At 36.1% G+C, this 15,217-nt stretch overlaps 1 protein-coding gene across 9 annotated transcripts in view; it reads right to left on the bottom strand.

The window, feature by feature from the left end:
* Nucleotides 1–240: 240 nt before the first annotated feature.
* The window catches only part of DZIP3 (DAZ interacting zinc finger protein 3), a 99,823-nt gene continuing 84,846 nt past the window's right edge, over nt 241–15,217 (bottom strand). For all 9 annotated transcript variants that reach the window (XM_008982517.5, XM_078350172.1, XM_078350174.1 and 6 more), the window contains 6 exons: nt 8,104–8,229; nt 5,838–5,977; nt 4,308–4,428; nt 3,674–3,817; nt 3,485–3,586; nt 241–1,960 (listed from right to left, as the gene is read on the bottom strand). In XM_008982517.5, coding sequence (XP_008980765.1) covers nt 1,850–1,960; nt 3,485–3,586; nt 3,674–3,817; nt 4,308–4,428; nt 5,838–5,977; nt 8,104–8,229 — 744 coding nt within the window. In that variant the 3' untranslated portion in view covers nt 241–1,849. The remainder of the gene's footprint in view (nt 1,961–3,484; nt 3,587–3,673; nt 3,818–4,307; nt 4,429–5,837; nt 5,978–8,103; nt 8,230–15,217) is intronic.

Raw genomic sequence — 15,217 nt, 5'->3', positions numbered from 1 at the left:
TAATACAAGGTGCTAGACAAGGTGGGGCTCTATAAATTCTAAATTCTGCAATTCTAAGACATTCTTGGTATTTTAAATCTCTAGATGACTGCCATCATTTTCTGATATTTTTCCCTTACATGTTCCAGTCTATTCTCATTACAGAAGAATATGTTTAACATACAATTACAGAAGCAGATGTTTTGAATAGAGATTTAAAGTACTTTCAAAATATATTTGGATTGAAATATACAGGTAAAATTGCTTTTGAGTCAGGAAATATTTATTCTTCCTCATAAATTAAATGAAACTGTGAATACAAACCAAAGGACATTGATCTCACATGGTAACTCTGAATTCTTTTAATTCTGAAACCAGAGACATGTACAACACTTACACAATTCACACAACACTATTTTCAAAATAGATTTTTTACCCCTAAAAATGAAAATTCTTAGTGACAAGCTTTAGATATGTAACTTATCTTAGTGTGTATTAACTTTGTCACAAAAAGCAACTACGGACAAATAGTTTTCTCCTCTTCTGACATAAGAAAGTGAAATTACAGACTTTTAAAGCAGAAAAAAAATTTCTCCAAAATGCAAATGATTAAAGTCCAAGGAACAGAAGATCTCAATTATTCAATTGAGTGAATAATTTAGTTTGCATATTAACTCCTTTTCTTACCACTTCCTGATTTCTGATTCTGGTAAAATTTATCCTGTAGCTACTGGGCAAGGCACTGGGAACACAAAGAAGTTTTAGACAAGGTCTACTGGTGTGCTGGTAAAGGTTTCACAACTAGCTCTTGAGGGAAAGGTGGGTCTTCACTTAGAGCATTTACCAATTTCTACGGTATAAATCCTCCAACTGTGGCAGATTTCAAGCTACCAACAATTTGACAACTGTCTCACAAAACTCCTCAAATGAATGATTGCTACTCACAAACCATTATAAGCCAGCTCTGACACACCACTGTATGCCCTCTACCTTCAAGTAGCTCATAATCTCTTCGTGGGTGCCTATGTAAGAGGATATAAAAGAATGGGGAATATTGAGATAAAACTTAAGTCAATTATATTTTTAAGAAGGTTTTAAAAGTTAGGAGGTGCTGGGCACAGTGGCTCATGCCTGTAATCCCAGCACTTTGGGAGGCTGAGGCGGGTGGATCACCTGAGGTCAGAAATTCAAGACCAGCATGAACAATATGATGAAGCCCTGTCTCTACTAAAAATATAGGGCATGGTGGCATGCACCTGTAATCCCAGCTACCTGGGAGGCTGAGACGAGAGAACTGCTTGAACCTGGGAGGTGGAGGTTGCAGTGAGCCAAGATCCCGCCATTGCACTCCAGCCTGGGCAACAAGAGCAAAACTCTGTCTCAAAAAAAAAAAAAAAGTTAGAAGGAATACGAATTTCTGTGTGATTTTCCTACTTCCTTACTATTTCCCTTTTCCTCTTGCTTAAATTTATTTCAGAAAATTATAGTGTAGAATACTTGAGGGGAGAGTAAAGGATGAGTGAAATAAGAATTTTAAAAAGACAAGAAAAAACATCAAAACATCCTAAGAAATATACTAACAGTTATCATGTTTCCATTACAAAAAAAAACCTACTAAGATAAGAGCAAATATAGTGTAACTATTACAATTCCATCTGCTTCAAGCCCCTTCAGTTCAGTTCACAAGTCACGAAGATTTGTCCTGACTTCTTTGGCTGCTGTTTTGATAAGATTAGCTGGCTTCTTTAGCACTGTATTGAAGAGCACACAGCTTTACACCACTTACACAAGCAGCTCATAATAAAAGGCAGATCTAAATTTTGGAGTCTGAAAACTGAGCTTCCCCTGCATAGGCACCCCCCACCTTATATCAGATCTTGGGCAACTGCCGGCTAGGGTGACCAGGGAATTCTTCTGGTAGCAAAACGTGGAGTCTGCAGGTTGGACATGTCCCCTGTTGCATCAACCATGGTCTAATGCACTAAGGAGCAAAAAGATTTATGTCAGTCTCTTAAATTTAGCCTAGCAAAGGCAGTTGTCACTTCTTTGGGTGGATCTTTAAAGCCTTACCCTATGGCTTGTCAAGACAATTGCTGCAAACATGGCACTTCCTATGGTTTGCTGAGCAAAATAGGTGGTGAATGCACAATATCTTTTAGCCAGTTTATTCTATTAGAAATTATTTCTCCAACCCCCATTTTCAAGATGACTAGCAATTCCTCCTGACAAAGAAATTAGAGAAACTTGCTATATTCTTTCTTTGGTTTATTATATACTGTTCTCATTTATAATCCAGAAAAAGTCATAACTAATCTGTGAAAGTCTCTAGTACTTGGTATGAAATGCTTATGGTGTTTGCAGTTAAAATCCCTAAATGACAAATATACTTCTCAGATTGTTTTCTTCGGTGATAATGATAGTAATTTTTGACCATGAACTATCGGTTAAGTCATTTGCTTGAATACTGACTCTCCAAAAACAAATCATTTTTCCCTATATAAATAATGGAGGGGTGGGTCAGATGAGAGAGGATTAATATTAAGCACTATATATAATAGGCCCACTAACTATAGCCATAAAAAATAACATAAATGAATTATGTGCTTTCTACTCATGGGCAATGGCAAAGAATAAGATAAGTTTTGTTGAACATATATTTTCCAAATTATAGGACCTTATAAACTTCAAAGGGGAAAGTCAACAGCTAAGGATCTTTCCTGGAGAACTTTTGGGATTAGGCATTTTGTGGATCTCTCTTCATATCAAAGCAAATGCAAAGTATAAGTCTGTACCAGGTACCACATATCATATCTTTGAAATGATGTCTTAAAAACATGGGTTGACTGAATTGGCTATTGTTCACTTCCCTGAAAAACCTTTCTTTTGTATGATTATCTTTTCCTGTGTCAAATTACATATCTGCAGCAGAGGACTTGGATCATAAATTATATATCAATAGTAACTGCATGGCAGTAACACCAGAAGTTAATCTATATAAATGCCAAGAATCAACAAAAGACATGCCAACCACACATTTTTCTAACATCAAACCTCAAGCCTGAGCATCTTTCAAAAGCAAATATAGGAGCCTGAACAGACTGCTAAGTCTTATGCTTTATGATAGCGGCTGTCATTAATTATGGACAAAGGACACTATATGGTATTTATAACATGTCAGTCTCAAGTGGTGCTGTTACTAGTTCTGCCACTAAACTACCACGTCAATTGACGTCTGTCCCAGTTCTGTTCAAAGGAACTGCCTACTGTGTACCATATGAATATCAACATTGTCCCCTTCTTCTGTGGGTGGATGGAGATCTGAGAAAGCACAGTGCAAATCCATGGCTATGTATGGGAAAGGCATGTTTCTGTGTGGCACCCAAAAGCTCAGAGTCATACTCAGTGGAACTCCTGAGACAACAATAAATAATGATGCATGTATATGATAGTAAGTAAGGCATATAAATCTCACATAGCTGATCAATGGGAAAATTTAAAGGGTTACCTGAGCATGGAATTTGTGAGCACAAGGCAAAACTGAAAGGTTTTCTGGAGACAGATTCTCATGACAGATCACACAAGGCTCTTCTTCCTCCTCTTCCTCATCCTAGGGAAAATATAGAATATGTTAAATTTAGCTCATTTTTTCCCTCCCAAATCTAAATGTGTACAGAATCAACAATGTCAGTCTCACTGGCTTATTGGCTCCTTCCCATGTGGCAGAACTTTGTGAAGTGAGGGGCCGCCAGGCTGGTTTTGGAGGCTGGGCAGCATTAGGCTGTGATGGAGAATGACTAGGTGAAACACAATTACCATTTGACACTGATTTTCCTTGACTCTGAAAATAAGAATATAATGTTTATTTTTTCAGAATTGTCCTAAAATAGTAAGAACCGACACATTAGCACAGAATGGGGCATAGTGAGAACTAGCAAATGGCTAAACAATCAGAATCATGAGAAATCTTGAACAAAATTATGGCAATACTTATATCTTCAGAGCTAGGTAAAAACAAAAATAATTCTATTTTAATTAAAATAAATCTTTCAAGAAAATTAGAAAAATATCTCCCTCTTTAGACTCATTCAAAATAACTAGAGCAAATTTCAAGGAGGTCAGTTTTATTCTAGAATGATTCAGTGATAGGTATTTCAAAAAGACTTCTGATACCATTTGTTAAGCTGAACTTATTTACTGCCAATAAATGATTTAATATGATTACAAGTTGCTGATTTTCTGAATAGATTACGGAGATATTTAAAACAGCTAACTACCAGAGATAAGGACAGAGAGATACAGGGTTTTTTTTGTTTGTTTTTCCATTTTACCTGAGATTTTTTGGGGTCAATAAACTGGGAAATCTTGCAAACAATTTCATCAAATGTCAGTCCAGACAAGGACTTCCCATGAGCGTCTTTCAATTTTCGTAAGAAATCTGTAAGTTCCTTTCTGGAAGAGATCAAGGAAAGAAAAGAGCAGTAATGATTTTCCTTAGTACCTTGAGGATGTGCCCACTAGAAGAGATATAAAATCGTAGCATATGATTCATATGTAGCATACAGAAAGGACTCTTTAGGTCTTTGATCCAAAAAGTGATCACAGGTTCATCCGCATTTATCTTAAATCAAAATGAAAAGTCCTAATTGTGTTCATTAATGATACTCAACATTTTCATGAGTGATAAAGTTTAGTACTATCTTTTTTTCCAAAAAGAGGTTTTGTTTTTGAGAACTCACTAGGTAAAAATTAAGTTTATCCACCTATTTATGCACTGGGCTCTTTATACCATCTCTCTCAAGTGGTCTCTTCCTCAGGATAACATATTCATTTTTAACTATGTTGCTATTGGATTCTCTCTTCCTTATCAGTGTTAATAGCTGTACTTTGTAAAACTCAGAAAACAAAGATTAAACAGAACAGGAGGCCAGGCACAGTGGCTCATGCCTATAATCCCAGCACTTCGGGAGGCTGAGGCAGGTAGATCACCTGAGGTTGGGAGTTCAATACCAGCCTGACCAACATAAAGAAACCTTGTCTCTATTAAAAATACAAAAAATTAGCTGGGCATGGTGTCACATGTAATCCCAGCTACTCAGGAGGCTGAGGCAGGAGAATTGCCTGAACCCAGGAGGCGGAGGTTGCGGTGAGCCGAGATCACGCCATTGCACTCCAGCCTGGGTAACAAGAGTAAAACTCCATCTCAAAAAAAAAAAACCAAAAAAACAAAACTATAATTTAATAATGAAGTATGCCAGTATGTGTATTAAATATATTCAAATAAAAATACTTGTGAAAACTAGAATTATTTCCTTAGATATAAGTTGAGATAAAAGAATCTTCATTTGTGTAGGAGTAGAATTATATATCTTACTACTAAAGATAGACTGTGAAAAACACAGTGAAGTCATGATTTCTTGCATTTTTACTACGTTCTCTAACAAAGAAACTATCCTCAAAATAAAGAACATTAGGAAACTAAACCCTGAAGATGTTTGGGCTTATATAGCATACAATCAACTTAAAATTCACTTTGGAGATAGGATAAGATAATTATGGCAGTTAATGCTATTAAGATTGGGTAAGTTTATATCTAGTTGTACTTTCAGTAAATGAGCAAACCTAAATTTAAAGTTATTCTCTCATGATTTGAGACTGGTAACTTTTTAATGAAGAAGTGCAGCATTGAACACTGCCCATTCTTGATAAATTTCTTTTTTCCCTACCAAGGCCAAGGTAAGGAAACATCTGTATATTTTTTGTGTTTTTTAGGTTTCTCTAAAACGTTTCATTGCCACAATTATGGCTATGAAAGTTGGAGAATATGATCTGTACCCACCAGTAAATAAAAACTAAGGTACCTGGTCTGTTGTGGAAAGGCAGTTTTCAGCCTGTCTGTAATTCTCTCCCAATTCATCATGGAGGGATCACTCCCCAGACCTGCACTGGGGGGCACAGCATCTCCTACAGGCACTGGCAGAGTCCAGGCTATGCCAGTCATCTGTAAGGGGCAGAGAGTTATAGCCCATTAGGTTTAATTATTAAGAAGTGACATTCCTATATCTCAGAAAATGGGTAGAATGAAGAAGAGTACTGGCATACACATTCTCTTTTTACAGTTTTTCTCTCAACTAATATTTCTAATTGTTCATAACTGTTTTAAACTTAGTTTAAAAATAGGACAAAGAAAATGGGTAGAATGAAGAATAATACTGGCATACACATTCCCTGTTAGGGTTTTTCTTTTAACTAATACAAACAATATTTCTAATTGTTTATAAATATTTAAACTTATTTTTAAAATAGACATGCTTGCTTCAGTAATTACACACATGTACAGAAAAACATGAAGGCTGTTTAATACTATTTTTTTTAACAATGAAAACTGAAAACAACCTGAGGTCTGTAAATAGAGGAATGAGTAAATAAATTATGGCACATCTAATCAAGTTTTTAGAAATAGATTCATATGTCTGGGCATAAGAGATGTCCATGAATTATGATTTTTTAAAAAGTCTGTGGCATATGATTTATGATATGACTTCCTTTTACATTAAAATTTTTTAATGCATATGTATACACAGAGAAAGGTCTGTAAATTAAAATATGTAAGAAGTGATTATTTCTTAGGGATTAAACTGCACAGTAACTTTGTTTCCTAATGTGCTTACATTTCTATATTATTTTCATTTTGTGATTAACATATATACCTTTATGACAGAAAGGTAAAGTTAATTTTTCAAACCATGAAATAAAGATGGGAATACCACTAGAATTGCTCTGCCCAATGTCTCATCAAGGTAGACAAAGATGGTGTAGAAGTTGTAGTGACACTTGGCTATGAAACTATCAGTTTTCCCCACATTTTATTGTAGTTCCTTCTTAATTCTAATTAAATAATATAGTAAGTGAGTATTTTTGGAGTGCTCATCTGATTACTAAAATAATTATAAATGCTGCACCTTCTATGTAAGGCTCTAATGAGTTATTTTCGAATATTAGATTATTATTTGTGAAAAACTAGCAACAAGTAGCAGTCATTGGAATAATTTGTACAAAGCCTAATAAGTGAGAACCAGAATACTGCCTCTCAGAAATCTCAATTTGTTTCAATGTCAAGCTTTACCACAGGAATCAGAAAGTAATCTTATTAGGAGGTTAACGTATTTTAATGTTTTCAATAAAAATTTATCTGCGTTCCTTATAGAATGGTGGGAAACCAAACTGCAAGAGTTAACACTGTAATATCACAATAATAAAAAGATGTGCTACTTATTTAACATGTTAAGGACTATATACATATTTGTTTGTAGACAGGTAGTCTCGACACTAATAAGCAGAGTCCATCTGACTATATATTTCAAAAGGAAACTGTTAACAATATATGGGGACCAGAAAAGAAAAGAAACAATTAAGTGCACCTAAATATACTTATAAGAAATTCAAGATTAGAGAATTTTCATTAATTATATCTAACATCATTCTTTTGGAATATTTTTCTTTAATAAAAGAAGCTTACCTTTGCCAAGATTACAACTGATAATTCTGGTAATTTTAAATGTATTTGTTTTCCTTCTTCAAGTTTAGATAAACTTTATCTGGCTATTTGTAGCTGGGAAGATTTATAACTGTACAGTATATGTTCCAAGAGGAGGCTATTCATATCATCTGTTTATACATATAGTTGATACACTGTAGTACTATGTGCGTGTATGTGTGTGGAAATAAAAGTTTCTTTAGCTTTGTGCTATAATTTAGTTTGTTGTGACTTGGCTTCTTTGCTTTTCAATCTTCCCAAGAACCATGCCAAAAAAAATCTATTAAAAATAATCAATTTACCCTGCATCGTTGCCTGTTCAGAAGCAATGCTATAATTTTAAGGACTCTCTAGTATAAAAACACATTTATTTTTGTATCCCAAAATTAAGCTATTATCAGTGAAATAATATATGTAACACCCTGAGCACAGTGCTTCACAGGAAGTACTCATTCAGTTATCACCACCACCACCACCACTGCCACCATTATCATATCAGATAAAGGAACAAAGTGAATATACTCATTCAGGAAGCCCACTATAGTAATAAAAACACTAATTAACATATATTCCACCAAGAAAGCTTTTACCAGGGGGGCTCTAGGTTGGCCAGTTGCAGAGATGACTCCTGGGCAAACTGCAGGCATTTGAGGAACAGTAAGTATGGGTCTAAAGAAAGATTCTTTCACAAGGGGTCTTCCTAAGAACTGCTGCATCTAAAACAGAAAACATAAACAATAATAACAAACAAAACACCCCATACATATTTATGTATTTACATACGCAACCATCTAAATTCATACAGCAATAATGGGGGGGACACTCATTTGAACTCAAGATGCAAACAAAGCACATTGGAAACAATGTATGTCAGAAAATTAAATAAATGAATATCCAAAAAACAAAGGGCAATGAGATACACTGAGAAAAACATTAAAAAAGAGAGAAAAGAAATAGATTCTAGTCATATTTCTCTCTACCTAGCTGAATAACCTTGGAAATCAATTTTCTAATCTATAAAATGGGAGGGTCTGATAAGGTAATCTTTATCCTTCCTTCCCAACTGTAATCACATAAGATTACGCAAAGGAGATTCTCAAGAAGTGTTATCCACATTGGTGGGCAATAATGATAATGAGAAATTTCACAAAACACCCCAAAGTTATCCACAGACAATATTTCTTTCTTCATTTATTGGAGATAATACTTAATGAATTCTGACTTAATGTTTAGCTCCAAGGAGAGTTGGAAGAGGAAGTAAGATGGGCCTGGGAGATAAACTCTGCTATAGTGACTTGCAGATATGCTTGTGGGTATCACCACACTTCCCAGGGGGTTGCGGAAATATAGACTTTCTTAGCAGCTATCTGTGGAAAAGATACCTTGTTGGCTGGAGTAGAGAAACGGGTAGATTTATTGAATATGTACGATATTCCAGGCCTAGTACTGGCATAAAGCATAAAACAGGAGTTCAATAACAATTTGTTATTGAAGTTAAAAAACGAGCAACAGCAACATAGCTCTAATGATTGAAAACTTCATGGAGAACTTTACAATGGAAAGGCTGGATTGGCACTTGATTCTCACTGTCTGAAAAGAAAGAACATTATATGCCTGCTAGGTAAGAAAAGGAGATTTTTGAAACACCTGGGGAAATATAAATTCTAACTGGGTATTAAAAATTATCATTTTCTTAGGTAAGACAATGGTGTTATGATTACATCCAATAGGAGTTCCTCATCTTTTAAGATATATCCTAAAGTATAAATAGATAAATTGTATGATATCTGAGGTTTGCTTTAAAATATTCCAGTGGAGAAAAAAAAGAGAATGACATAAAGCAAGGCTGAAAATAGGTTGATAATGTTGAAGCTGGCTCCTGGGTTTGAAGAGGTTCATTATCATTATACTATTTTTTACATGTGTATCAATTTTTTTTTTTTAATGGACTCTTGCTCTGTCACCAGGCTGGAATGCAGTGGCGCCATCTCAGCTCACTGCAACCTCCATCTCCCGGGTTCAAGTGATTCTTCTGCCTCAGGCCCCCGAGTAGCTGGGACTACAGGTGTATGCCACCACACCCAGCTAATTTTTGTATTTTTTAGTAGATATGGGGTTTCAGTATGTTGGCCAGGATGGTCTCGATCTCTTGACCTCGTGACCCGCCCACCTTGGCCTCCCAAAGATGTATCAATTTTTTTACATGTGAAGTCTTAAAAAAATGAATTAATGGTGGGTACTGAGTCAACAGTCTTGCTCTGAGAGCCACTATTACCTAACACTTTTTTACTTTCAATTGACATATAATTGTACATATTTGTGGGGTACAATGTGATGTTCTAATACATGTATACGGTGCCTAATAATCAAAGGGTAACTGGCATATCCATTATCTCATTTGTCATTTCTTTGTGGTGGTAATATCTAAACCTCTCTTCTGGCCATTTTGAGATATACAATACCTTACTGTTAACTATAATCATCTTACTAGTAAAACATCAGAACTTATCCTTCCTTTCTAATTGTAACCATTGACCAATCAACCTCTCGCTATGCTCGCTTTCCCTCTATCCTCCATAGTCTCTGACAACCACTGTTTTGTGCATCAATTCTATGAAACCAACTCTTTTAGATTCCACATGTGTGTGATCAGGCAGTATTTGTCTTTCTGTGTCTGGCTTAATTAACATAATGTCCACGAGGGTCATCCATATTGTCACAAATGACAGGATATCATTCTTTTTTATGACTAAATAATATTTCATTGTTTATATATACATTTTCTTTATCCATTCAACCTTTATGGACACTTAAATTGATGCCATATCTTAGCAATTGTATTTAATGCTGCAATGAACATGGGAGTGTAAATGTCTCTTCAGGATACTTGACTTCATTTCCTTTCCCACTATAGCCAGTAGAAGGATTGTTGGAACATATGGTAGTTCTATTCTTATTTTTTTGAGGAACCTTGACACTGTTTTCCATAATAGCTGTGCTAATTTACATTACTACCAACAGTGTGTAAGGGTTATCTTTTCTCCACATCCTGGCCAACATTTGATATCTTTTGTCTTTTTGATAATAGCTATTCTAACTAAAGCAAGGTGATATCTTGTAATTTTGATTTGCATTTCCCTGAATTATTCTTATCTATCAATATGACATATCTTTCTATTTCTTTGTGTCCTCAATTTCTTTCATCAATTTTTTTTAATTGTACTTTAGGTTCTGGGGTACATGTGCAGACCATGCAGGATTGTTACATAGATACACATATGGCAATGTGGTTTGCTGCCTCCATGCCCCCATCACCTACATCTGGTATTTCTCCCCATGTTATCCCTCCCCAACCTCATCAACCCCCACTGTTCCTCCCTTCCCCCCGCAACAGACCCCAGTGTGTGATGCTCCACTCCCTGTGTCCATGTGTTCTCATTCTTCAATACCCGCCTATGAGTGAGAACATGCAGTCTTTGATTTTCTGTTCTTGCATCAGTTTGCTGAGAATGATGGTTTCCAGATTCATCCATTTCCCTACAAAGGACACGAACCCATCATCTTTATGGCTGCATAATATTCCATGGTATATATGTGCCACATTTTCCTTGTCCAGTCTATTGTCGATGGGCATTTGGGTTGGTTCCAGGTCTTTGCTATTGTAAACAGTGCTGCTATGAACATTCGTGTGTATGTGTCTTTAATAATAGAATGATTTATAATCCTTTGGATATATATACCCAGTAATGGGATTGCTGGGTCAAATGGAATTTCTATTTCTAGGTCCTTGAGGAAGCGAAATACTGTCTTCCACAATGGTTAAACTAGTTTACACTCTTACCAACAGGATAAAAGTGTTCCTATTTCTCCTCATCCTCTCCAGCATCTGTTGTCTCCAGATTTTTTAATGATCGCCATTCTAACTGGCTTGAGATGATATCTCAATGTAGTTTTGATTTGCATTTCTCTAGTGACCAGTGATAATGAACATTTTTTCATGTTTCTTGGCCTCATATATGTCTTCTTTTGAAGTGTCTGTTCATTTCCTTTGCCCACTTTTTGATGGGCTTGCTTGCTTTTCTCTTGAAAATCTGTTTTAGTCCTTTGTAGATTCTGGATATTAGTCCTTAAATGGGTAGATTGCAAAAATTTTTTCCCATTCTCTAATGATTGTTTCTTTTGCTGTACAGAAGCTGTGGAGTTTAATTAGGTCCCATTTGTCTATTTTGGCTTTTGTTGCCAATGCTTTTGGTGTTTCAGTCATGAAGTCCTTGCCTATGCCTATGTCCTGAATGGTTTTGCCTAGGTTTTCTTCTAGGGTTTTTATGGTATTAGGTCTTAGGTTTAAGTCTTTAATCCATCTGGAGTTAATTTTAGTGTAAGTTGTCAGGATGGCCAGTTTCTGCTTTCTGCACATGGCTAGCCAGTTTTCCCAACACCATTTATTAAACAGGGAATCCTTTTCCCATTGCTTGTTTTTGTCAGGTTTGTCAAAGATCAGATAGTTGTAGATGTGTGGCATTGCCTTCAAGGCCTCTGTTCTTTTCCATTGGTCTATATCTCTGTTTTGGTACCAGTACCATGCTGTTTTCAACAATGTTTTATAGTTTTCAGTGATCTTTCTCCTCTTTGGTTAAATTTATTTCTAGGTATATTTGTTTTTTATAGCTATTGTAAATGAGATTTTCTTGATTTCTTTTTCAGATTGTTCACTATTAGTATACAGAAATGTTTTGATTCTCACATGTTGATTTTGTATCCTAAATTTTTACCAAATTCGTTTGTTAGTTCTAGGAGTTTTTAAGTGGAGTTGGGGAATTTCTATATATGAGATCATTTGTCTACAAAAAAAGGGACAGTCTGACTCCCTTCTTTCCAATTTGGATGTCTTTTATTCCTTTCTCTTGCCTAACTGCTCTGGCTAGGACTTCTAGTACTATTTTTAACAGAAATAGTGAAAGCGTCTTGTCTTGTTTCAGATCTCAGAAGAAATACTTTTAAACCTCTTTCCATTTAGTATAATGGTAGCTGTGGGTCTGTCCCATATGGCCTTTATTGTGTTGAGGTATGTACCTCCTATACCTAGTTTTTTGAGAGTTTTTATCATAAAGTATGTTAAATTTTATCAAATGCTTTTTCTGCATCTATTGAAATGGTCATGTGGTTTTTGTCCCTTTTTCTATTGATATGATATATCCTATTTACTGATTTGTGTATTTTAAATAACTGCTCCATGATCTTTTTAATGGTACACTTCCTTGAGGACTGTGATCCCAGCACTTTGGGAGGCTGAGGCGGGCAGATCTTGAGGTCAGGAGATCAAGACCATCCTGGCTAACATGGTGAAATCCCATCTCTACCAAAAATATAAAAATTAGCTGCCGTGGCGATGGGCGCCTGTAGTCCCAGCTACTTGGAAGGCTGAGACAGGAGAATTGCTTGAACCCAGGAGGCAGAGGTTGTAGTGCACAGAGATTGTGCCATTACACTCCAGCCTGGGCAACAGAGTGAGACTCTGTCTCTAAGCAAACAAACAATGAAACACATGCAATTACTGGGTAAAACTGGGAACAATCCACACTTTCAAAGAATTCTTTAGTTAGACTACTATGTAAGTCAGATAACCACTCCTTATAACACTAGAATCCCAGAGATAGATGGAACGAAGTGATCAGATCATCCAGTACAATTTCCTAATTCACTGATGGGAAAGCAAAAGTCTAGAACAGCCTGATTTTCCCAAGATCAACATAGCTCTTCACAAAGTTATGATCTGAACCCAGACATCATTAGTATACTTCCATTGTATATACCATCTCAATTTATAGCAAATAGCACTGTAACGTTTCTAGCTGCTGTTCTCCCAAACTCTCTCCTCTGATGCTCAGTGGTCAACAATGCTTATACATTAACACAACTATTAGCTTAATCAAGCACAGCAGTGACCCTAATTAGGAAGCACAAAAGATACATGTGAACCCCTCAAAATGTTAGTAAAGGATGCCAATAAACTACCACACAGTCTAACTGCTAGTGGGTTTTTGTACTTAACTAAATCTGGGTAAGACACGTCACATGTCAGACCTAAGAAAGTCTCCAACGGGATAAAAAAGATCTAGAGGGTATGGAGGTCAAGTTTGAATATGTTTGTCGGCTATAGAGTATCACTTGTTTCAGACAGCCAAGGCTTATACTGGTCTGGTTCCAGGAAACACCAAACAACAACTCTCTATCTAGCTTCACAGTCTCTGGAGCCATTTTATGGTTAGAGGCATGGAAGGGTTCCATGGAAGAACCATGGAACTACAATCTAAGGGTGGTATTTTGAATATGGGCAAAGAGAACAGTGTTTTTAGATATCCTACAAAAAATATGTGTTACTGCAGGGAATCTTTGGAATTTCTTTGGAACACATTCCTTATCAGAGTAGTTGGGTATGATGATGATCTAAGCCTAGAATAATAATGTTCATAATCCAGTGTTCCTAAAGAAAGTGAATTGACCGAAAATATAAAAGGCAATACTATCATTCCAAACTAAAGCCCATGGTGCATGTCACATAATTCTTTTAGCGATGGATCCTGCTTTTGAAGCAGTATAACTCCATACAAATGATATATATATATTTTTTAGGGAAACAATGTATTTATTCCATGCATTCTGTTCTGGCAAGGTAGATCTACTGTTGAGATCCACAGCCTAGAGAATCTGACACAGGTAGATACAGAGAACAGTTATAATTTTTCGCTGTTTACATGCAAGCTGGCAAATGTACTACACTACAGAATTCCCATCGAAGTCACCAATTAACAAAATGAATTAATTACTCACTATATGTCACTCAAACAAAGATGAAGTAATCAGGAGAGAAGTCAGAGTTATCCAGTAAAAAAGTAATCGGAGGTGTGTTTACATTAATAAGGATATCTTTCAATAAGAAAAAGTAGATTAGCAAAGCTAAATTCTGCATTTCTTTTTTTATTTTTATTTTTTTATTGTATTTGTGCCCTGGGGAATATGTGCACATCCTGCATCCTGCAGGATTGTTGCACAGGTAAATACATGCCATGGTGGTTTGCTGTCTCCATCCCCCACCCCCTGTTGCCTACATCAGGCATTTCTCCCAGTGTTCTCCCTCCCTCCCCCTCTTTATCACCTGCTCCATGCTGTCCCCCACTCCTCTCCCTTCCACCCCCTCACCCAGCCCTGTGAGTGTTGTTCCCTTCCCTGTACCCAAGTGTTCTCATTGTTCATCATCCACCTATGAGTGAAAACATGTGGTGTTTGGTTTTCTGTTCTTGTGTCAGTTTGTGGAGAATGATGGTTTCTAGGTTCATCCATGTCTCTGCAAAGGACAGGAACTCAATGTTTTTTATGGCTGCATAGTATTCCATGGTGTATAATTTTTAAGTTCTTTGTTATACTCAACTATGAAGAGAAATAACATTTTCAGATTTCTATTATAAGCAGGAGTGGTGATATCAAAGTCATCTGTCCCTAAATATCTTACACTTTTCCTCTTTTCCTACCCCCAGATTCCTAAGGATAATAAAAATTATCATCTAATGACACCCTTGTAAAATGTCTTTTGGAAAGCTGTGTGAATTTACTGGGTTAGGGTACTATGTTTCCCAGAAATACAGCACAGGGATTAGTTTATCTGATCAAGATCCCCTGGCCCCTAACAACAAGGAGAGAAGGGGC

Source organism: Callithrix jacchus, chromosome 15 (assembly GCF_049354715.1).
Source record: "Callithrix jacchus isolate 240 chromosome 15, calJac240_pri, whole genome shotgun sequence".
Lineage (NCBI taxonomy): Eukaryota > Metazoa > Chordata > Mammalia > Primates > Cebidae > Callithrix > Callithrix jacchus.
The sequence above is the reverse complement of the archived record's forward strand: the minus strand, read 5'-3'. Positions and strand labels throughout refer to the sequence as shown.